General features: G+C 46.9%; 1 protein-coding gene across 1 annotated transcript in view; it reads right to left on the bottom strand.

Annotated features, from left to right (window-relative positions):
* The window catches only part of LOC115600097 (olfactory receptor 14J1-like), a 48,449-nt gene extending 23,903 nt beyond the window's left edge, over positions 1 to 24,546 (bottom strand). The window contains exon 1 of the mRNA XM_030468326.1: positions 24,065 to 24,546. Coding sequence (XP_030324186.1) covers positions 24,065 to 24,546 — 482 coding nt within the window. The remainder of the gene's footprint in view (positions 1 to 24,064) is intronic.
* Positions 24,547 to 24,940: the final 394 nt, after the last annotated feature.

Genomic DNA, 24,940 nt, shown 5'->3' with positions numbered 1-24,940 from the left:
TTAAAATCTTCACACCCATGTCCATGAGCTAAAAGCAAAAAATCTATAGCAGCGCGATTCTGCAAAGTAGCATGTCTAACACTATCTACATCCATTAATAAATCAATTAAAGCTGCACTAGTAGCATTATTCTGCTTTGCCAGCCAGCACCCCAACCTCCTGAGTGTTGTTAATGCTTTAGCGCTGGCAACTCCAGGTGCTAAAAGAGAAGAAAATAGAACCTGAGGTACATTCCAAAAATTAACATCATCTCGACAGTCACTGGTAAAAGCGTGTGTCTGTCTTTTGTGCCGATATTTCTTTCGCCATTGTATAATTGTGCTATTAGGCGCTAACAACGTCAGTCTGCCTAATGAGCAGGGTCCTCCATAAATGTGGGAAGGAATCGCAGGCCATGCTCTATCTCCACAAATAAAAAACAAACCCGGGGGAAGCAATAAGGGTTTGTTAGTGGATTTAGACACAATTTTAGAGGTATAATTACACCAAAGGGATGCATTGGTAAAAACAGGATGTATTGGAGAAACATCCCACGCTTTGGTCTTATTTTTCCCTATATAATCAAACCTAAGGCAAAAATCCATTTTTATGGACCCTAACAGTTCAATTTCCTGCGGTTCCAGAGAAGCTGGAGTGAGATATGGTACCCAACCATCCCAGGAATCAACACAATGCGTTCCAGTCATTATTGATTTCAGATCTTCAGGGATCGGCCAGGTGTCCACGGGAACTCCCACCAAGCATGTAGAGAAGGGGTTCTGCGGCGTAGCTGTTGCTATGCATAGCGATTGCAGACCTGTGGTGTTTGCCAAAGTGAGCCACACATTTTCTTTAGGCAGAGTAAAAGTTACTACAGGTGAGACAATAGTAACAAGAAATATTAGTCCTTTGCAGCTCGTAGCCTGTAGGGTCGAACGTTTTTCGCTGGAATCCATCTAAGTCCTTGATCTGTGGAAACACAAGCATAACCCCTCCCCCATGTTATAAGTGAGTATGGACCTTTAATTTGTCCCGTGTCCATATCTTTTATAAGGACTGGAGGTTTTTCCTGGAATTGAAAAAGATTATTACTAGTAAAGTGTTTAGCAATGGGAGGCACATCTGAAGTATAACAATTTAAAAAATTAAAAGTATATATAGCCTTGAGCAGTCTTTCTTCAGGTATTGACAATGCTCCAACTTCTCCTTTCTGTTTCTGTAATATAGTTTTTAAGGTATGGTGGGCTCGTTCCACAATTCCTTGACCAGTAGGAGAGTAAGGGATACCCGTAATATGTGTAATTCCCCAGTCAGTAAAAAAAGATTGTAGAGAACGTGAAGTATATGCAGGGCCATTATCTGTTTTTATCTGCTTAGGAATTCCTAACGAGGCCTTTAAAAAGTGACGCTGAACGTCTTTTGCTGTCTCCCCCGTATGACAAGATCCATAAATAGCACCTGAGAAGGTATCAATGGAAACATGGATAAACTTTTGTCGACTGAATTCAGGAAAGTGTGTAATATCCGTCTGCCAAAGTTCTAAACTTTGTAGTCCCCTAGGAAGAGTGCCCAAGGAATTAGAAGATAAGGAGGATTGCTGACAATCAGGACAGGCAGAAATTATATCAGCTGCCTGCTGGGTACTGAGATTAAATTGTCTCTTTAGACCACACAAATTCGTATGAAAAAAGGAATGGTGTATACGAGCCTGTTCAAAAATGTTTGGAAGGACATTAACATTAAGTGTGAGGAGATCTGCTTGATGATTACCTTGTGTAAGAAAACCTGGTAATGAGGTATGAGAGCGTATATGCAAAACGAAATACGGATATTTCCTAGCATCAAGTAGCGAAATTAGTTGTAACAACAAAGGGTATAGAAGGGGATGTGTTAAATTTTTCAGCGCAGAATGTTCAGCCCTTTGTACAATTCCTGCAACATAAGCAGAGTCAGTAACCAAATTAATTGCTTGGTCTGAAAACAATTGGAATGCTCTAACGACCGCAGCAAGTTCGACAATTTGCGAAGATCCTGGGTGAAACGTGATATCGGAAACCCACTCCTGTGAATCATTAAGCCAAGTCACCACAGCCTTGTGGGTGGCTGCAGAACCATCAGTAAAAACCGTTAAAGCGGAAAGGGGCGCTGCAGATATTTTTGGGCATTCAACAAGCGGTAGAGAAGCATGCAACAGTTTGGAAGGAGGAAAATGGTTTGAAATTTTTCCCGGGAAGTCAAGAATTGCAATTTGAAACAATACCTCATGTTGAATTATAAAATCAAGGTAAAATTCAGTAAAGGGGACATAAACATGAGTAAGATCTCTGCCTGTTAACGTAATTCCTCTATTTCTAGCCTTAATAATGATTTCAGAGATCATTTCTACTTGACGAAGGATTGTCTTTGTAGATTGATAAGGAAGAAAAATCCATTCTAATATAAGAAGTGGATCAGAAAGTGATTCATCCCATTGGAAAAGTAGTCCCATAAATTTTTTCCCATCTGGAATTATAGCTAATGCAAGGGGGAGCTGTGGGTCCCATCTTGCTGCTTGTTTAGCCATTAAAGTCTGAGCGACTTTTTCTAGGGCTGCCACTGCCTCGGTGGTCAAGACTCGCGGGGCATTGAGATCAGTATCACCTTTTAACAAGTCAAACAAAGGAGCTAAATCCGAATTCGATAACCCTAACAAAGGACGCAGCCAATTTATGGTGCCTAATAGTTTTTGAAAATCATTAAGAGTAGTTACTTTAGCAGCGATAGTGATCTGCTGAGGCGAGATTTTCTGTCTGGAAATTCGCCAGCCTAGGTATTTCCATGGCTCCTGTTTTTGAACTTTCTCTGGGGATATTTTTAGGCCTGCCTGGTTTAAAGTAGTTGTCATTTCTTCGAATAATAATGATAATTCCCCCTCTTTTTCAGCAGCGAGTAAAATATCATCCATATAGTGATAAATCAAGGCTCGGGGAAATTGTTCCCGTACTGGAGCTAATACCTAAGCAACATACCATTGACATATGGTAGGGCTATTTTTCATTCCTTGTGGGAGAACCGTCCAATGATACCTAGAGAGAGGTTCTGTCATATTAATAGCAGGTACCGAGAAAGCAAATTTAGGAGCATCTGACGGATGCAGCGGGATGTTAAAAAAGCAATCCTTAAGATCAATAACAATCATTGACCACTCTCGAGGTAGCATAGTTGGTGACGGTAAACCTGGTTGTAATGCACCCATCGGTTCCATAACAGCATTTACCCGCCTAAGATCATGTAACAGACGCCAAGTGCCATTCTTTTTCTGTATAACAAAAATAGGAGTATTCCAGGGACTGAAAGTAGGCACTATATGCCCTTTCTGGAGCTGTTCTTGAACTAAAGTTTTCAAAGCACAGAGTTTCTCCTCTGGCAATGGCCACTGATTGACCCACACAGGGTCTTCTGTTTTCCATGTAATTTTGGGTACTCTGTGCCTTACGTCAGTGGCCATTACTAAAAAGGAGTCTCTAGTCGCATTCCCCATTGTGATAAAACATCCCGACCCCAAAGGTTAATTGGGACCGGACAAACGGTTTAACTGTCGCTGTTTGCCCTTGGGGATTTTTGGTTTGAACATGAAATTGACTTTGAAAACTGGTACCCGTGCCACCTATTCCCGCCAGTGCTGACGGAGTAGGCACTAAGGACCAATTTGGTGGCCATTTAGATTTGGAAAGAACCGTAACATCTGCTCCCGTATCTATTAAACCTGTGATAGTAATTTGTTGAGAATTATAAGAAACATGACACATAATAAGTGGTCTATCTTCACCAATAAGATGAGACCAAAAAATTTGTGGAGCTCCCGTTGAGCCAAAGGCTCCTGTTCTCTGATTGGATGAATGAGCAACTAAATAAGCTGCACCGTATATCAACACAATTTGCGTGATGCGGCTATGTTTTGGAATATTACAAGGTGGTGTTGGGGTCCAAGCCATGACGGAAATCTCGATGGCATCCTCATCAATGACCCCTGGCAAAACAAAAAGACCAGAAAATGTAGTAGATGATCTTCCGATAATAAGTCCTACAGTCTTTGATGGCAAAGGTCCTTTCATTGTTGTCGATATGAGGTGAACAGTGGCATCAGTTAATGTAACAGCATATTCTGTGAAGAGGTCCAAGCCTGCGCTGCCACCTGTGGCCCGAATGGTGTTTGTGTCGGCATTACCGCTGGCGTTTGTGGTTGGGGAGGGTTGTACATCTGCTGGTTCGGCATGTAATTTGATGTCGGAGTGCGGCGCCGGCCCGCGCTCTGCCTCCCGTTTCCCTGGGGAGCATTCTGCCGCTGAGGTATCACGTTCCCATCAATATCAAGCCTAGAACGGCATTGGTTATTATAGTGCCGACCTTTTCGACACCGGGTACAAATGGGAATTAATGTTTTAGCTCGACACTGCTTCTGCAAATGTCCCATTTTCCCGCAGCCGTAACAAATAGGGGCGGACCCCGAGGATCTAGGTTGTGCCGAAGTAAGCTGGATATTTCTAAATGCCGTTGCCATAACTTCGTATTTATGTTCGGAAGATCCAAACCTATTACAGGCTTCCATCATTTCAACTAAAGTTGGGTTAGGATTAGGTAAAGTTTTCAGGAGTTTTTTACAATCAGGATTAGCGTTTTCAACAGCCAATTTAAGAAGGAGAATATCACGGGCTTCGGTATTATCAACTTGTTTTTCTAGGGCGTCCTGCAACTTTGAAATAAAATCCATATAAGGTTCCTTTGGCCCTTGAGAAATTGTCGTAAAGGCTTTTTCAGGCCTATTTGCAGTAGGGATTTGTAAGAAGGCTCTCTTTGCTATATGCATATTGTCTTTCAGTGCCTTTCCCGGAATATGTCGGGCCTGTTTCGCGGGGTCGCCGAACTCACCCGTACCCATGAGATGGTCAATTGTAAGGGTTTGCAGCTGCTGGTTATCTCCGGCTGCATACTCCTGCAGCAGCTTTTCTGCCGCCGTTCTCCAACGCGATTCCCATAATGATTGTTGCACGGGATTGAGAAGGAGGGCAGCAATAGATTTTAAATCATAAGGAGTAAGTACATGCGCCTCGCAAACGTTTGCAAACAAGCCTTGAAAATAATGAGAGCTTAAGCCGTTTTCTGCTGCAGTGCGGCGAAGTTCTTTTACAATAGAGAAGTTCAGCGCGGCCCATCGTGGTTGCCCTTGCCCACCATATATTACAGGCGCAACTATCACAGATCCTCTGTCTTTTTTACGGGGTTTTGGCTTTGGAGGGATTTCAATTAAGCAGGCAATGTCCATTTCCCCCGCTTTCTGTGCTTCAACCCTAATCGCCGCCCACACACTTCGCGGATCATCATAATCATCAGGGTATAAATCGGGTTCCGATTCAGGATCGACAGGACCTGGGTCAAAGGGGTCTGGGTCCGAGTCTGCATTCACCATAGCGGCGGTGATTGGCAGCGGAGGGGCAGATGGAGTAGTAGGTTCTTTTCCTTTTAAAGTTTCAAAGAGTATTCGCCAAGGAGCTAAGAGTTTGGCGGTTTCGTTATTGCCCTGTGTAGCGGCATCCCATAATTTAATTCCGACCTCGTCCCAAAATGAAGGGTCATAAGTAGAGACTGAATCGATGTCGGGAAAATGCTCACGGGCCCATTTTAAAACCAGTTTTACATCATGGCCCGATATAACTTTTTTATCCTTATTAAGTAAAGTCTTTAAAGTAACATAAACGTCTCGTTCTTCTTTTGAAATATTTGAACCCATAACAAAAGAGTAGTTTCTCCAAGCTCACCTGCCAATCGCGAGGAGGTGATGAGTGGTGCGCACCAATAACCGGCTTCTTCCCAGCCTTTCTTCTTCAAACAAAGTTCTTGGAGACCTGCGACCGGAAAATTTTCAACCCGAATCACGTCGGGGTCACCATTTGTCGCAGTGCGAGATGGAGACACAGTTTGATACAAACGAATTGTCTGTCTTTATTGAATCAGAAGGCTATATTTATACCAGAAGTCTCTACATCTTGTTACACGAGTTTAAACTTGATTGGCTACAAAACAGTTAACGTACAAAGCTTGTTTATCACATTCAAGCATCTTCGCGATGTTGTAACAGCGCCATGCTCCTTAACCAGGTCCCCTAATCCAATCGCCTTGTTTACTCCTTAACCTTTGATGTCCCAAGGCTTTGTTCCTGCGGTTACAAAGTATGCATTAAGTAGCCCTGTTCTTACTGACAGCCCAAGGCTTATGGTGAAATTGTTTCATTAACAACTGTTCACTGCTATCAGTGCGAGACTGTGCTGTCTCACTCCTTCCCATCACTCCCATCTCTCTTGCAGGTATCTTGCAGGACTGTCTAAAGGCCAGGGTGCTTCCCACTTGGGATATATTTTCCTAAATTACCAACTGGTTTTCTCTAATTCTTACTGTTTCATTGTTATGTCAGCCCTATTTTTATTCTGTCTCTCTCCCTTCTTCACTTTTGTGTGATTTTTCACCAAATGTGTTTTTTTACATAACTTTTAATTCTTTCAGTTAATAGATGACATCAGGACTGTATGATCTGTGCTCCCCTGTCCACTGGTTCCTGCTGCCCTGTCACCACTATGGGGGGGATGTGCTTTAACTTAGTTGTGCTTCACCAATTAAACATGTTAAAAGGTGTGTTAAATTAACCACCTTTTAGTTTGAGATCAAATTCAAACTCAGTCTCAGAAGATGCAGATTCACTCCAAATATTTCCTCCATGTTCCTTGGTATCCCCAAATCCAGGTTCTTCACCCTCTGTAAAAAACCCCATCCACACCCAGAGCAGAGATATTTGGTTTATTAAGTTCTTTCCAGAAAAGGTTCCAGGAGACATTGCCCCAAAGCATGAAGCCCTTTGGAGAAGACTTTAGGGTTTGCTATGCAGACCAAAGACACAGAAGAACCTTAAGGGCAATAAAGGCTGCCTTGGTCATTGTCCTCCTGATTTACACCTTAAAGCACTGATTCAACAGCTTCTTATCTCCAGGCTCCTGAGGGTTTTTTTTTGTGATCAGATCAAGAAGTGTGTCCTCCCATTCCCTCCTCCCCACCCCCATTAAACCAGCCCTTCTGGTATTTAAGCCTGGAATAATTTTTGTGGCAGTTAACCCTTTTCTTTCAACAACAAATCCCCCCTTTGAGACTCATGGGGGTATTTTACACAGCCCATAGCCTTCACTTTTGTGCTTGTAGAACCATGAATCACAGAATGATTTGGCTTTGAGGGAACCTGAAAGATCAGCTAGCTCCAACCCCCTGAACGGACAGGGACATCTCCCACTCTACCAGGATGCTCCAAGCCCTATCCAACCTGGCCTTGAACACTTCCAGGGATGATTTTGTGATAAAATGTGTAACCCTTGGTAACGATGAAGGAGGTGTCATGTGATCATTCCCAAAGCTCACATACCTTTTGACAAGCCTTGCAGTTTAGAAAGTTTTTTAATCACTGGAGAATCTCTTGGAGGGGAAAGGGTAGAATGAATGAATCCCCGAGGGTTGCAATGAAAAGTGTCTTAATAGCATCATAGTAATAATGATCAAATATTAATGATGATTATGATGGCTCCTCTGGGAAGGTGACAGTCATGGTAAGTGGAGGAGGAGGTCCCAGGTGTGGGAACATTGCCTGTTAGGATGGGACCCACTGGGGAAGGCAGCCATGGAAGAAACCAAGCCATCCCCCCAAACTTAAACCATAGACTCATTTGTCTTGGAAGAGACTTCTAAGGGTCATCCAGACCAACTTCTTGCTCTACAGGGAGGGTGTGTGTGGTAATACTGTAGAACACTGGGGTTGGCCATGTCAGAACAGCTGCCCTGGACTTTATATCATGGTCACATGGATCCGTCATTCCAGAGCTGTGGAGAACCCAATACAACACTTCTGATCTCCCTTGCTCTTGTTTAGTATGTCTGTAGCCTGCAAAATTCATGGTCCTCTAATGAGGAAAAAAAATTCTTTTAGAGTGAATTCTGTTCCATGAAGATGAGTGTGAAATGGAAATGAAGGAGAAGGAAGAACCTTCAGGGCAGTTATCCTGACCTAGATTGGTCATTATTTCCCTGAGTTTACACCTGAAAGCAGTGAATTAACAGCCTCTTATCTCCAGGGACAGAGGGCTTTGTGTTGAGGTTGGGTCAGCACCACCCAGCTATGATGTGTCCCCTCCTCCTGCCCATGCCACAAGCCTGATGTCCCCAACCCCCCCAGGACACAACCCTGGTGTGTCCCCCCTGCTGAATTCCGACCTCACCCCCAGGTCAGGTCCCTCCTCCCCGAGGCCCCTCCCCACCTTTTCTTCCTCCCTCCGCAGCGATCACGCTTCAGCTCCTGGGAGGTTTTGCTCCGCCACCCTGGGGCTGCACCCACACTCCCCGCCCTGAAGCCGGGACCCCCCAACTGTTGACCGCCAGAGCATTGTCCCCCCCTCCCCACCAACCAGGGCTAAGGAGCCACAAGTGGGGATTCCGAAAATATCTCAGGAGACCCCAACTCATCCCAGTGGATGACAGCTCATCCTGCATGTAGTGGAGAACTAAAGTATTTCATAAAGTGTAAGTGCAAAGGAGTGGTCCCAGGTCACACCAGGACTGGCTCACAGCTCCAGAACACTGGGTCACAAGCAGTTCCCCTTTGGGTTTTGGGTGCCAGTGTAGCTCCTAAAGATGTAGTAAAGGATTATCAGTGGGTGTCCAACTCCATGGGTAACCTCCTCGTGCCACCTCACACTCATTTTTCACCCACAGTAGGATTGATCTAGGTTTTGGCTGCCCTCACCCAACAAAAATCTCTCCTCTGCTTTGTCACCACACTATGGCTTCTTTCGCAGACACAAAGTGACTCCATCTGGGCAAAAACCTCCCTGGATACCCCAAGGATCAGACAGCTTTTGGTCAAAGCGTTAGACTGTTGAAACCTCATCACACAGGCACCATGTCCTACACCTGTCCTGACTGCGGGAAAAGTTTTATGAGGAGATGGAATTTTATCTATCATCAACGGATCCATACGCATGATAAACCCTTTAAATGTTCCGAGCGTGGTGAAGAGTTTACTCGGAGTTCCAATTTATCACAGCATAGCCGAATCCATAGTGGTGAAAACCCTATAAGTGTTGGGAGTGTGGGAAGGGGTTTAAACAGAGTTCCCATTTATCAGAGCATCAGCACATCCACACTGGAGAGAGACCCTATACGTGTCTGGAGTTTGGGAAGGAGTTTTCCCATAGTTCCACATTATTACAGCATCGCCACATCCATAAGGAGGGAAGTTGTATCCCTGCACTCAGTGTGGGAAAGCCTTCAACAAAAGCAGCTCCTGGATAGGTCACCAGCATGTCCAGACTGGGGAAAAAGCCTACACATGTCCCCAGTGTGGTAAGGGCTTCACAGACAGCTCGGGTCTCACCCAACACCTACAGATCCATACAGGTAAATGTCCCGACAAGTGTCCCGACTGTGGGAAGAGCTTTGCCAGGAGCTCTTATCTCATCAGGCATCGTCTCATCCACACAGGAGAGAAACCCTACTCGTGTCCCTACTGCTCCAAGAGCTTCAGGAGAAGCTCCCACTTGCTGAAACATCAGTGCCTCCATAGGGATGAACGACCCTAAAGCTGCTCCCAGTGTGAGAAGAGTTTTTTCCAGAGCTACGATCTCATCTCTCATCACCAGACCCACCTCAGCCATCACCAGAAATGAAGAGGCATGGTCAAGGTCACCACATTTTCCAAGCTTTAGAGTTTCCAAGTTTCCACATCTTTAGATTCTTTGAAACCAACAACGAAGTGATTATGATGATGACACACTCGTCAGGGGAGGTGTCTTAATAGGATCAGGTCTATTTTTTTTCCTTAGTTAGGAAACACCCATATGGAGCATTTTAGTTTGACTTTGCAGCAGGACTTGGAAAGAAAACTGGACTGAAAATTTGGGATTGTGTCATTTTGAGATGAAAAGAAACCTTTTCCATGGGATGAACTTTTTAGGAGATTTAGACAAAAAATTCTGTCTTTTGTGGTTTTCCAGCATTGAATCCCCTCCTCTTCAGCATGAGGAACCAGGAGCCCAAAGTTTCTCTGAGGAAGCTGATTTTTCAACAGCTGTACACAGCCTGCCCTCATATGCAATTGGTTGGAGCTGTATGCCTTAAAATGTCAAGACTTTTTTTTCCTATTTTTTTTTCTTTTTTCCACTTAGATGTCTTTTTTAAAGACATGTCAGTATTCATCCCCTCTTCATTATCTACCCAACTTGTGTGATAAAGACACTTTATGTCAAAGGGAAGTCTATTGTATTTAAATAAAAAAAAATGAATCTGCAGCTCAATCTCTCCTCAATGCATCAGGAATGACTGGGAAAGGAAAGTAATTTCATTATTCATCCCTCAAACTTTAATATGCACACACCTTTTGGTACCAAGAAACATTGTGTAAATGAAGTGTCTCCACTGCATTTAAGATTAATAAATGAAACTGTAGCATTTTTTTTTTGTCTGCTGTCTCTGCTCTGTGTACTACGAATGAATGGGAAGTTAAAGCCCCTCCCTGGCTGCAGCAGCCCTGGGAAGGCTGCTCTGTTCCTGGAGCAGTCAGAGCTCTTGAGGAGCAAAAGGGCCAGGGCTGTTGTGCTGGGCTGGGGAGAGGGGACGGCCCTGAGGGGCTGCAGATGTCTGTGGATCTCCTGGAGAGGAGAGCAGGGGACATAGGGTGCTTCCTGCTCCTTTTGCCATGCATGGTCACCCATCTGGCTGAGCTCTGGAGATGCTGCCCAAGAGGACGGCCATGGGGTGATACATCACCAGGGACCGCTGAGGCCATCCCATCAGATGGAGCTGTCTCCAGCAGGAGTGCACCCTGTCCTGGGCTGTGCCTGCACACTGGGGCCCTGGGACCATGTGTGGGGAGGCAGGGCTGGGCTGTCACATGACAGGGGCTACAGAGAAACTGCCGGGGGGTGACAGCAAAGACAGCTGCACACAGGGGCTTCATCTTCCTTCACTCTGCTCTGCAGGAATGACTTTTGCACAGGCAAAGCTCACCTGGAGCTGCTGCCTGCAAGAGCAGTTGAGAGCAAAAGCAACATCTCCCATGGCTGTCTTGGAGACCAAGGCTGAAGAAGGGAAGTGCAGGGCTCCTGCTGGTGGAGGACAGGGATCTGAGGAAGAGGAGACACCAATCGTGCTGAGGGACTCAATGCCTTCTGGGATGGAGTCTTTCCTCAGGAGGTCTCCGAGGCCTCTCAGCTCCATGAAAGGCGTCAAGGAGCAGCAGAGCTCATCTGGAAAGAAATCTCAGAAGGACAAGTGCCAGTGTCTGCCCCTGCAGGGGACTCACCCAGGCCATGGCACAGGCTGGGGCTGCCTTGCTGGGAGCAGCCCCGTGGGAAAGGTCTTGGTGGGCACTTGTCATGACGCGGGGAGGGCACCCAGGGAGACACAGCTCGCATCCCCTTGCTTTCTAAACTCCTTCTCAGAGAGGAGCCAAGCTGCTGCTGGATCCAACCTTAGTGCCAGACCTGGCCCTTCTGGGGAGAGGCACTGAAACCATACGGTCCCAGAAAATTCTCGACAGATCCTCTGACACCACTGACTGGTACAGAGTGAAAGGACTGAGGGTCACATTATCACTTAGAGGAGCAATTCTTTCTCTAGGAAAGAAACAAAACAGGCCTAAAAAAATAAGATAAGCAAACAGCGTTAAGAGGAATGTCCTGAGGCATTCCTAAATCCCCAGCTCAGAACAAGACTGAGTAGAGGGATGGGATCAGAAGCATCCATCCCAGACTCTGAGGAACAAATTCTTCTCAGCCCACATCACACTTAAGTATTTACCAATCCCAGCAAAACTCCACACTGTACCATGGGGAAGTTTCCACAAAGGTGGTATGGGCAGTCCTTTTGGAGTGATCATGAGAAATACAAGTCTGGTCAAGGAAGAGAGACTTATGGGTTGGAAATTAAACTACACAGCTTTAAAAAAACAGTAATGATTAAAAAGAAAAATTTCTAAATATATACAAATATACCAAAAACTGACAGTCGTTCAGCACCTACATGTGGCACTGTACTGCAAATCACCACCCCTTCTGTGACCCCCAGAGTACTGCCTGATGGCATGAACATGACCCTTTATTGGCCTCAGCTGGAGACTATTTTCATTTGGATTCCCTGGCCCCCACCTCCCCTTTCCCCTCTACACTTGTAGAGCCCCCGGGAAAACCCAGCGAGGCAAGGCCAGGGCCAGTGGGAGGCACGGAGGGCACGGCGGGCACCCGTGAGTCAGTGGGAGTGGTTGTCCCTCCTTTATGTGTTGAGTTTTCTTCCAAAGCGAGGACATTCTGTCTGTGATGGGTGATGACAAGAACAACCATTCCCTTTCTTAGGGGGAAATGCAAAGTGCAGCCTGCAGGGCGTTATTGATGGCAGTGCAGAAAGCAGCTGCTGTAGGAAAGAGAGGCTGCTGCGGGCTTTTGGAAAGGGACACTTGTCATGCATTGCTCCTCCTGCCCCTAAGGGAAGGTGTCCTGCAGGCAGGGCAGGAACGGGCTCGCTGCCGCTGCCCCCATCCCCTCATTGTGTGACAGGACAATCACTGCCAGCGCTTGGGGCACTCCGCAGAGACCCCAATGATGTTGGTGCCATGCAGGGTGGGTGGGTGGGGATGAAGTGGCAGCGTGGGGACAGGAGTGACCTGAACGAGCAGCAGCTGCTGGATGGAGGGTAGAAGTGGGGGAACTGACAAGGTGGTGGTGACAAGGTGATGGTGAAGAGGTGTCGGATGCAAATTATCCCAGACCCTTCCCAGGGAACCAATGAGAGCAATGTTGTGTTTGGGGAGGTGAGGAACAACATTCTTCATGGAGTGTTGGAATTCAAAGGCTTTTCTTCACTGTCGATGTCTCTTGTGGAGGCACTCTGAACCAATACCAGTTGAATATAAGATTCTGAAACTGAAAACAAGCAAAATAGAGCTTTTCAGTTTTTTTTATTAGATGCTCTTTTTACTCTTCCTGCAATCTGGAACTTCTCCAATATAATGTGCATGTCTTGAACAGTAAAACCACCACAGGGTGACACATGGCTGCTCAGTGCTGTAATGGGCCCGAAGGTGCCAGAGTGACTGAGTCCATGATCCTCAGGACACTGAAAAAAAAAAGACTCTTAAGAAGTTAAAGCCAAAATAAAAAACCTAAATTATCTTGAAGTATTGATTGGCCCCATTGGGTCCCATTACTGACAAAGCCTCCCCAGCAACTTGTTAGTGAGGGTCACTGGTGACCATGATTGCAGGGAGGGAAAAATTCTGTAAAGGTGACTTTGAAGACACAGGTATTTATTTATTTATATTATGGAACAGTCAGGCCAAACTCTCAAACCCAGGAAATGGGAAATCAGATTCCATCCCTCACTTGTGGGTGAAGATTCTCCTGGGGCCTGTGGGGCATGACAATGAGCAATTAAAATTGTAAGAAAAATGCGCAGTACCTCCCAACTACACCAAGAAAGGGCAAGGAGCAAACCAAGTGCAGAGCCTCAACATCAACTTCTCCCTGTTGGTGGTGATACAATGACCGTTTCTAAAGTCACCTTTCCAGACACAGACTGCCCAGACAAAGGCCATTCCCATTCCTCTCCAATTGTCCCCTTCTCCAGCTCTTTGTTCATTCAGATGCCTCTCCCCTGGGTGCTGCCTTGAGCATGCTGCATGAACATGATTGCTGATGTTCATCTATTGTAGCAGACTCTTAAAGCAAAAAATGACTGCAGCAGTTCTTGTCCATGGTCCACAAGTTGCCGGTTGCAGATGTTAACTTTGAGGAAGTTACTGGATGCCAGTAAATGAACTCAGTTCTGGTTTCATCACCACAACATTATCCCGGAAAACACTCACAGAACACGGCTAATTTATGCAACAATTCACATAACAGCAATTAATGTGGGGCATGAATTCAAGACCCCCAAAATGCCATGCTTTACTGATTGAGTTAGCCAAACAAAAATTATGTATTCTCACCCAGTGTTAGATTCCCTTGTGGTACATGTGAGAGTCTGACCTCAGTGATTTGCAATTATCTCAAAAGAGCAATTTTAAAGTGAATAGCCCTGTCTAGGGTGGAGGACCTGGCCTGTCCAGAACTGAGCAGGGGGGGTGACACCTCGGGAACAGTTAAGAACCTGGTGGAGACTACTCCCCGTTTTTGAGGGCCAGCTTTCAATGCTGGGTTGTCCCTCCAGGGTGGAGGAAGCCACCTTGACTATACTTGCAAAGTACCTGGCTAAGGTGGCTGGAACAGAGCAGGGACTGGAAGCTGGAAGAAGATAGATGCCACCTCTCCTGCAGGCTGTCCTACACTGTCCATGCCTGCAGCTCCTTCCCTTCAGGCTGTTGTCACCCTTCCTGCTTTCTCACCTAACTCTCACCCCAACATTTCCAGATCTTCTCTGGTATCTCTCTGCTCTCACTGCCTTTGTCTTGAAAACAAAATCCTGGGCTCTTCCAGAACCCCTCTGGGTAAACCTCTAATAAAAGGGTACCCCCAAGGTTAGACTTCTTGTTCTTTCCCTCCAGTCTGAACCTTTAAGGTGACCTTTGTGAAAGTTTTGGACTACCAAGAGAATTTCCATCAGAAAGTCATAGAACTGTTTGGGTGTGAAGGGATGTGACAGACCAGACTTGTATTCCTCATGATCATTCCAAAAGGACTGCCCATACCACCTTTGTGGAAACTTCCCCATAGTAAAGTCTGGAGTTTTGCTGGGTTGGTTAAAAACTCATGGAAAGTCTTAAGGGTTATGAGGGCTGAGAAGAGTGTGTGCCTCAGAGTCTGGGATGGATGCTTCTGATCCCATCCCTTTACTCAGTCTTGCTCTGGGCTAGGGATTTAGGAATGCCCCAGGACATTCCTCTTACCGCTATTTGTTTCTCTGATTTTGCTAGGCCTGTTATGTTTCTTTCCTAGAGAAAGAATTGCTCTTCTAAGTGATAATGTGACCCTCAGTCCTTTAAATCTTTATCAATGTCAGGGTTTAAGGCTGGCCTGGCAATTAAACCGAATGACAGATGGTCTCTATTATACCCCCTTTTCTCCCTGATAAAGAAAGAAGAGAGAGACTTATGGGTTGGAAATTAAACTAAAGAGCTTTAATGAAACAATAATGATAAACAGGAAAAATTACTAAATATGTACAAATATACAGGAAAATTGATACCACGTTCCTCATCCCTTTCCCCTCTCACGTCACCACCGAGGCTGCAGGGCAGCCCTGGGAAAGTCCAGGCTGGACTCCTGGAGTAAGCAGCAGTCGGAAGCTGGAGGCAGGAACACACAGATTCAGGCTGGCATTGATCAGGACCACAAACAGAGGAATGGATGGAATCCTCCCAGGATGCCGAAACAAACGGGGAATAGGTGAAGAAAGGGAAGCAGGAAAGGCAGGAAGCGGTTTGACCTTTGTGATCCCTCAAATTTAGACTATGTTGTGTATGTAATGGAATACTCTGCTTGGTCAATTCTGGCATCTATCTTGTCTGGTCCTCCTCAAAGGAGGGCTGCAGGTGTGACCTCTTTAGTCCTTCTGCAAGGTAAAATGTTCCTCAGAGCTGAGCAGTGTCCTTGGTTCTGCAAACCAGTCTCCAGCTGTAACTATTAACATCGAGTGTTATCAGTCCTAGAATCAGACACTGACTAAGAAACTTTCTGTTAATTTCAGCAAGTGCAACTACTTACAAAAGAGATATAGCTGAAAGCAAAAGTACAAGACATAAAAATCATATTTATCGTGGCCCAAACCAGAACACACCTACCTCCCCCTTTCCCCTCTTCACTTGTAGAGCCCCCGGGAAAACCCAGCGAGGCAAGGCCAGGGCCAGTGGGAGGCACGGAGGGCACGGCCGGCACCCGTGAGCCAGTGGGAGTGGGTGTTCCCCCTTTTTGTGTTGAGTTTTCTTCCGAAGCCAGGACATTCTGTCTGTGCTGGGTGATGACAAGAACAACCATTCCCTTTCTTAGGGGGAAATGCAAAGTGCAGCCTGCAGGGCGTTATTGATGGCAGTGCAGAAAGCAGCTGCTGTAGGAAAGAGAGGTTGCTGTGGGCTTTTGGAAAGGGACACTTGTCATGCATTGCTCCTCCTGCCCCTAAGGGAAGGTGTCCTGCAGGCAGGGCAGGAACGGGCTCGCTGCCGCTGCCCCCCTCCCCTCATTGTGTGACAGGACAATCGCTGCCAGCGCTTGGGGCTCCCCCCAGAGCCCCCGATGATGCTGGTGCCATGCAGGGTGGGTGGGTGGGGATGAAGTGGCAGCGTGGGGACAGGAGTGACCTAAACAAGCAGCAGCTGCTGGATGGAGGGTAGAAGTGGGGGAACTGACAAGGGGGTGGTGACAAGGTGATGGAGGCAAATTATCCCAGACCCTTCCCAGGGAGCCAATGAGGGCAATGTTGTGTTATTGGTGGTGAGGAACAATGGTCTCCAGGGAGTGCAGGATCTCAAAGGCTTTTCCTCACTGTCCAGGCCTCTTTCAGAGACACTCTGCACCAATATTGATTGAATATACATTTCTAAACTGAAAACCAGTAAAATAGAACATTTCAACAATTCTTATTATATGCCCTTTGTTTTCTTCCTCTGTAGAAAATCCGCGGAGGCTTAAGGACAACACCTAGTCACCAATATGGTTAAAGTAAAGTCCTTTATTAACAATTCACACTCGCTTTATATAGAGCCCCTGTTTATATAACGATATCTTGCAGGTGGCTATATCTTGGCCACAAATCCTGTTCTCACAGAACTTCTGCTGGCTACATCATTATCCTGTTATTCTTCTTTTCTACTGCCAGCTCCCTTATCTTTTGTCCATAGCTCATCTTTCAGTAACCTTGAAGCTGTCCACAGTGCGACTCTTGAACACTAAAAACACCACAGGGTGACACATTGCTGGTCCGTACTATAGTGGTCCCCATGGTGCCAGTGGGACTGTGTCCATGATCCTCAGGCATTTACAGGAGACCAAGAAAGTTAAAGAAGTTTTGCCTTTAGAAGTTAAAGGCAAAACAAAAACCCAAATTATCTTGAAGTATTGATTGCCCCCTTTGGGTCCCATTACTGACAAAGCCTCCCCAGAGACTTGTTAGAGAAGGTCACTTGAAGCCATGATTGCAGTGAGGAAAAGGTTCTGTAAAGGTGTCTCTGAAGCCACAGATATTTATTTATTTAGTTATTTGTTTATGTATTTATTTATTTATTTACGAAATGGATCCGTCAGGACACACTCTGAACCCAGGCAATGGGAAATCAGAGCCCATCCCTCACTTGTGGGTCAGGATTCTTCTGGGGGCTGTGGGGCATGACGATGAGCAATAAAAACTGTAGGAAAAATGTACAACATCTCCCAACTACCTCAAGAAGAGGTGAGGAGAAAACCAAGTGCAGAGCCTCAACATAAACTTTGTGAAATGTCGACCGACATTTCTGACAGTGACCAACTGTAAAGTCACCTTTCCAGACACAGACTGCCCAGACAAAGGCCATTCCCATTCCTCTCCAATTGTCCCCTTCTCCAACTCTTTGTTCATTCAGTTGCCTCTCCCCTGGGTGCTGCCTTGAGCAGACGGTTGTTCAAAGCTCGCCTGTCTTTCAGCAGCCTGATTGTCTCTTTAGCCACCTCTGTCATGATGATCACAGCTCTCTTTTCCCATCTGTCTCTCTAAACCATTTCTCCTCAGATTCTTCTTCACTTTCTCTGTTTGACTTTTCTTGGCTTGCACAAAGGTAAACTCCTTCTGTGCCCGTGTGCAGTCAGTTCTCAAAGGAGTGCAGGTGGGAGGTGGTGCAGTGGAGCTGTAACTTCCAGCTGCAGAGAGGAGAGGAGAAGTCTGATGCAAGGACCAGGGATGGAAGTCCCAGGTGGGACAGGAAAGGAATGGTGGGGCTGGGAAGGTGAGAAATAAAGTTGTCCACACAGTGTCAGACCACAGGGATCTTCTATCACCTCTTCTCTGAACTGAAAATCGTAAGATGATCTGTTAAAATATGTTTAAAAAAAAAAAAACAAAAACCAAAAACCCCAAAAGTACCAGAAACAGTTTTCATTAATCACAGTATATATTCCTCCTTAACTACACTGGGAAAACCTCTCTAATTATCTGTAAAAGTCTTGAAGATGTGAAGAATATCCCATGGAGAGCCATGGCCCTTTAGTGCTCTCTGTATTTCAATGAACCCCAGGGTGTGTTTGGTGCTGAGTCCATGATCCTCAGGTGCTGAGAGATGAATGAACAAACTGCTCCAGAAGTAAGAATGGAACCTGAAAGTCCCTTACAGCATTGATTGGCCCCACTGAGGGCCATTGCTTCCAGAGCCTCCCCATGGCCTTGTTAGAGTAGATCACTGGAGGCCGTAATTGCTGGGAGGCAAAAGATCTGTAAAGGTGGCTCTGAAGCCAAGGATTTTTCATTTTTTATTTATTAATGAAGCATTGAGGACAAACTCTGAACTATAGTCAATGCGAAGGCAAAGCCCATCCCTCACTTGTGAGTCAGGACTCTTTCGGGGGTCAGTGGAGTATTAAAATGAGCGATAAAAAAACTTCTGACACATCCTGACCTCCCCAAGAAGGGGAAAGAAAGTCCAAAGGCTCAGGACAATATTACTCCTGGTAGACCATGGTGGTAGAGGGAGCTGCCATGTCTGAGGTGACAAAGCCCTTGGTCCTGTTGGGCCTTTAAGCCCTCCAGAGCCCTTGGACACCTCTCCTGCAGGCTGCCCTACACTGTCCATGCCTGCAGCTCCTTCTTTAAAAATCTTTAAAAAAGCTTTAAACTGAAGGACCTGGGGGGGAGGAACTGAAGATGGCAATGATCACCCCACCATCACCACTACAAATGATCTGGGATCAAACAAGGCCTGCTGACCCCAGGAGTCCAGCCTGGACTTTCCCAGGGCTGCCCTGAAGCCTTGGTTGCGACGTGAGAGTTATTGGGGGTTAGAAGGGGGGAACATGGTATTATTTTTCTATGTATTTTTATATATTTAGTATTTTTTCCTTTTTATCATTACTGTTTCACTAAAGCTGTGTAGTTTAGTTTCAGACCCATAAGTATCTCTCCCTTATTCTCTCACTTTTCTTTATCTGAGGGGAGAGGGGGATTAATAGAGATCATCTGTCATTCGGTTTAATTGACGGGCTAGCGTTAAACTGTGACAGATTTTTTGGCGCCGAACGTGGCGCTTAACCTAATTAGCTCGAGCCCATTTGAAATTTAAACTCATTTACATGAATAGTTTGAATTTTGACTTCATAAGGAGGATACCCAGATGTGTGGGTATCCAAGGTGTGATTTGTGGCTTTTTATCTGGGATTAGTGTTGCTCTGTGGTTCATTCTTGATAAGAGCTGCTTACAAACAGTAGTTGTGATATGGTCTTCAACAGTGGTGTACATGCTACAGTGCTTTTAAACACATCTAGAAGATACACATAGGATACACATTTCATACACATAGGAAATATCCCTGTAAAGTGGAAATACACTGCCTGCAAGTCAAAGCACACACACTGGGATAAGCTATCAGATATCTGAAAGAATTGGCTGTACGAGATGTGATCTATACCGATGATGAGACTGTAGATCCTTATCACATGCCATGCCCTAAGCCTATGAGGCAAAGGTTTGTGCATGCTGCACCCTCCCCATTTAACCATCCACTATCAGTAATGTTTGGGTTCCTGGAGAAATGGAACCAAATGTGGGTGATGTGATTAAAACAGCACGAGAATATGAAGATTCTGTCATGGGTCCTCATCAGGCCTGGGTCTCAGCTGTAAAGGGAAAAGCTGAGAAACTTCACCTACCCCATCACAAAGCCCTGGTGGTGCTGTCGAGAGCCCAGGCCTGAAACTGTCTGGGACCATGTCACAGAGTTATAGAATCATGGAATCGGTTGGGTTTGAAGGATTAAAGATTATCCTGTTCCAACCCCCTGCATGCATCGGTAGGGAAGACTCCCACTCTACTGAAGCCAACCCTGACCCTGTCCCCATGGAACTCACTAGAAATATAAACACAGAGAGACAAAAGACATCTCACGTTCCTGCCCCTTTCCCGAGACATGTTCACGTTGCTCAAATATGACTTTTTGTAAAATTTTACGTGTTTAAGTTTATAACTGACATCACCCTGGTGCAGGGTGCTTCAGGGCTACAGATCCACATCTGCCCCTCCGTGCTCCTCCATGGGCTGCAGGGGACAGCTGCCCTCTCCCCACAGCCTGCAGGGGAACTTCTGTTCTGGCCCTTCCTTCATTCACTGACCTTGGTGTCTTGTGGAGGGCTGGGAGCAGGCTTCCACCTCCTTCTCCATGGACATCTTGGGCCCTTTCTACCACAGACATTCCATGGTCACCCAGGGCAGCTGCTGACTCCTGAGGGAGGTGCTCTTCCAGATATGGGCACCCCACGTCTCCACAGCCCTTTTATACCCCCACAGTCACTGCAGAGACCCCCATGACAATGGTGTCCAGGCACCAGATCCTGCATCACAAAGCCCTGGTGGTGGCTGTGGAGATGCCCAGGCCTGGAACTGACTAGGACTGTGTCATAGAATCATGGAATCATGGAATGGGTTGGCTTGGAAGGGTAAAAGATGATCTAGTTCCAACCCAACCCATTCCATGATTCGATGATCCCCCTCAACCGAAGCCAACCCTGCCCCTGTCTCCATGGAACTCACTTCTTAATCCCATCCACAGCATCAGCCTCAGTCAGAGCTGGTGGACAGACAGCTGAGTATCAGACAGCTGTGTGCCCAGGTGGTCAAGAAGGCACCAACATCCTGGCTTCTATCAGGAACAACATGGCCAGCAGGAGTAGGGAAGTGATCATGCCCATGTATAAAGACAGGCAACAGTGTTGGCCCAAGTGCTGGACACTGAGGCACCCTCACTGCTTGCCAGGAGGACTTTGGATCACTGATGGCACTGTGACCCTCATCATCTTGTGAACTTCCCACCCACCACATCACCCACCTCTTCAATCCAGACATCACCAGTCTGGCTACAACGGGACAATGGTAGAGTGTAGGTAAATGAGGCAATCAGGTGTGGCTAATTACAAGGGGGGGGGGCATGAGCTTGTGCCAAGCCCACCTGTGCCCAATTAAGGCCTACCCCAACTACGCATGAGCAGGATTGGGCAACCAATAAAAGGTGAGCCTCAGAGTACATGCCCAGATCACTCTTGAGCAGCCAGAGGAGGTTAGCTGAGTCTGGAGTACAAGAATTGAACAAGGCTAGCCAAGTCAAAAGGCAAGAAGATCGGAGCACTGTTTGTGCACCCCAACAAGAATGCCTGCTTGACTTCGAAGTGCCGTCCCCCAAAGAAGGTTCCGTCTGCTACAGAAGAGCATGTCAAAGGGCTTGCTAAAGGTCAGGTGCACCCCATGCCTTTCTGTCCCCTGCCCACTCTGCTTCAGCAATCCCCTCTTTGTCCTTCCCCTGAATGGAGCAGGCTGGATGCCATCACTGCCCCAGGGACTGAGGTCATAGAATCATAGAATGTTAGGGGTTGGAAGGGACCTCTAGAGATCATCCAGTCCAACTCCTCTGCCAAAGCAAGATCACTTAGGGCAGGCCACACAGGAACACACCCAGGGATGTGTTGAAAGTCTCCAGAAAAGGAGACTCTACAACCTCTCTGGGCAGCCTTTTCCAGTACTCCCGCAACCTTACAGTCAAGAAATTTCTCCCCATGTTGAGGTGGAACTTCCTGTTTTGTAGATAAACCTATTATTCCACTGAAAAGAGATTGGCCACTTCCTTTTGACACCCACCCCTCAGATATTTAAAGACATTTATTGGATTCCCTCTTTAGCTTTCTTTTCTCAAAGCTAAACAGCTCCAACTCTCTCAGTTATTCTTCATATGAGAGATGCTCAACTCCCTTAATAATCTGTGCTCTCCCTGGTACTCTCTCCAGTAGATCCCTGTCTCTCTTCAACAACTGGACCCAGTATTCCAGGTGTGGTCTCACCAAGGCAGAGTAGAGGGGTAAGAAAACCTCCCTAGATTGCTGGACATACTTTTCCTTATACACCTGACTGTTCATGGGCTGTGCTGGTCAAGCTGGGAGGCAGACCCAGCTGATGGTGCTCACTGCCACTGACCACCTCCCACACAAGCTCTTGGGTGCCCATGGAGGGTGCTCAGAGGGGCCCTTCCTGATTCCAGTGCCATGGGCTGTCTTTATTGCACAACATTCACCATCCCCGAGGGCTCTGGACACCAAAGAAGGGACAAAGGAACCATCACTAAGTCTCCATCCCCCCCCCCCCCGCCCCCCGGGACCAGGATGGCATCACAGGGAGCCCACAAAGAAAGCAGCACAGCAAGAATCTCTGCAGTGTCGACTCCTTGGGCAGCTTCTTGAGAGCAAGTGCGGAAGAAGAGCTGAGCTGAGGAGATCCCCTGTGATGATGGAAGGGCTGTTCTGGAGGCCAGCTCTGTCACAACAGTGCCCATGCCCTGTCCCTGCCTGCGGGCACAGGACTGTCACACTGCAGGGCTGTGACCAAGCTGCCAGAGCACTCAGGCCTTAGCCAAGGGTGCAGAAGGAGACTGTGGAGGTGGAAAGTGGACAGCTTGGAAAAGATCAAGTGCTGGTGCTCCCGGGCAGTGCCCTTGTGCCAGGACTCTTTCCTGTAGTGGAACAAAGCAACCAGCTGCCTCTGATTACCAAGAAGTGGGTGTGAGCCAGTATCAAATCCACCTGTGCCCAGTTAGGGCAGGCCCCCTATTGAGCATGTGCAAGACCAGAGGGCCAATAAAAGGTAAAACTCACGCCCACAGACTAGCTCACTCTTGGTTTAGACGAGAGAGACTGGTAGCTCTCTGAGCACTGTATTACCTTCATTGCGCCACTAGCGCTCATCGCCTCTAAGGTGAGGCTCTCGTGGCGCAGCTGGTTAAGACCCAGTACTGCAATGCCGAAGGCCCCGGGTTTGAGACTCCACAGAGAGCCTCACCCTGAGGGCAATGAACGCTAGTGGCGCAATGAAGGTAATACAGTGCTCGGAGAGCTACCAGTCTCTCTCGTCTAACCCAAGAGTGAGCTAGTCTGTGGGCGTGAGTTTTACCTTTTATTGGCCCTCTGGTCTTGCACATGCTCAATAGGGGGCCTGCCCTAACTGGGCACAGGTGGATTTGATACTGGCTCACACCCACTTCTTGGTAATCAGAGGCAGCTGGTTGCTTTGTTCCACTACACTTTCCCCTCCACCTCTGCACACAGGCACTGCCCTGCAGCTCCAGAGATGGTCTCAAAGGAAGAGTCTCAAGCAAACAAGTTCCTGGAAGGTTCTTTATTATGGTAAAACACACACAGAGAGAAGAGCGCCTCATTGACACACTCTGAGGAAAGAAAAAAGTCTTGAGAGACACATAATGTGAAAGGGAACAAATAATGACATTCCTCTCTGGGCAATAATTTGAAAGGGAAAAGAGAGAAAAAACCCAAACCAATGAACCCATTAATCCAAACCAATAAATATTCCTGAAGAGTCGCTGGGTCTGTAATGAGTTACATTAAACAACAAGTGTACAAGAAGTCAATTTTAATCCTTTGAAAAATATCCAGTGATCAGTTTTGGAAATGTACCCTTGAGCTCCTGGTTCCTCATGCTGTAGATGAGGGGGTTCACTGCTGGAGGAACAACCAAGTACAGAAATGACACCACCAGTCCAGGAATGGGGAGGAGATGGAGGGGGGGTTCAGATAGGCAAAGATGGCTGTGCTGACAAACAGAGGGACCACGGCCATGTGAGGGAGGCACGTGGAAAAGGCTTTGTGCCTTCCCTGCTCGGAGGGGATCCTCAGAACAGCCCTGAAGATCTCCACAAAGGACACCATGCTGGAAACAAAACAGCCAGATCCTAAAAACACACTGACCACAATAAGACCAAGTTCCCTGAGGGAAGAGTTTGAGCAGGAGAGCTTGAGGATCTGGGGGACTTCATAGAAGAACTGGTCCAGGGCATTGCCCTGGCAGAGGGGCAGGGAAAATGTATTGGCTGTGTGCAGCAGAGCAGTGAGAAAGCCGGTGCCCCAGGCAGCTGCTGCCATGTGGACACAAGCTCTGCTGCCCAGGAGGCTTCCGTAGTGCAGGGGTTTGCAGATGGCCACGTAGCGGTCGTAGGACATGATGGTCAGAAGAGAGAATTCTGCTGAAATGAAGAAGACAAAGAACAAGAGCTGTGCAGCACATCCTTTGTAGGAGATGTCCATTTTGTCCCAGAGTGAATTGGCCATGGCTTTGGGTAGAGTGGTGGAGATGGATCCCAGGTCGAGGAGGGAGAGGTTGAGGAGGAAGAAGTACATGGGGGTGTGGAGGTGGTGGTCACAGGCGATGGTGGTGATGATGAGGCCGTTGCCCAGGAGGGCAGCCAGGTAGATGCCCAGGAAGAGCCAGAAGTGCAAGAGCTGCAGTTCCCGCCTGTCTTCAAATGCCAGGAGGAGGAACTGGCTGATGGAGCTGCTGTTGGACATTGGATGCTTCTAGGGATGTAGACCTTTCAGTGGAAGAAAATAAAGAGAGTATCACAGTATGAAATGTTCATCCCTTACTATAGTGTGATAACCTCTCCAATTAGCTGTACAAATCTTGATGATGTGAAGAATATCCCATGGAGAGCCATGGCCCTTTAGTGCTCTCTGTATTTCAATGAGCCCCAGGGTGTGTTTGGTGCTGAGTCCATGATCCTCAGGTGCTGGGAGATGAATGAACAAACTGCTCCAGAAGTAAGAATGGAACCTGAAAGTCCCTTACAGCATTGATTGGCCCCACTGAGGGCCATTGCTTACAGAGCCTCCCCATGGCCTTGTTAGAACAGATCACTGGAGGTCATCATTGCAGGGAGGCAAAGGCTGTGTAAAAGTGGCT

Source organism: Calypte anna, chromosome W (assembly GCF_003957555.1).
Source record: "Calypte anna isolate BGI_N300 chromosome W, bCalAnn1_v1.p, whole genome shotgun sequence".
Lineage (NCBI taxonomy): Eukaryota > Metazoa > Chordata > Aves > Apodiformes > Trochilidae > Calypte > Calypte anna.
This window is presented reverse-complemented; position numbering and strand designations above follow the sequence as displayed.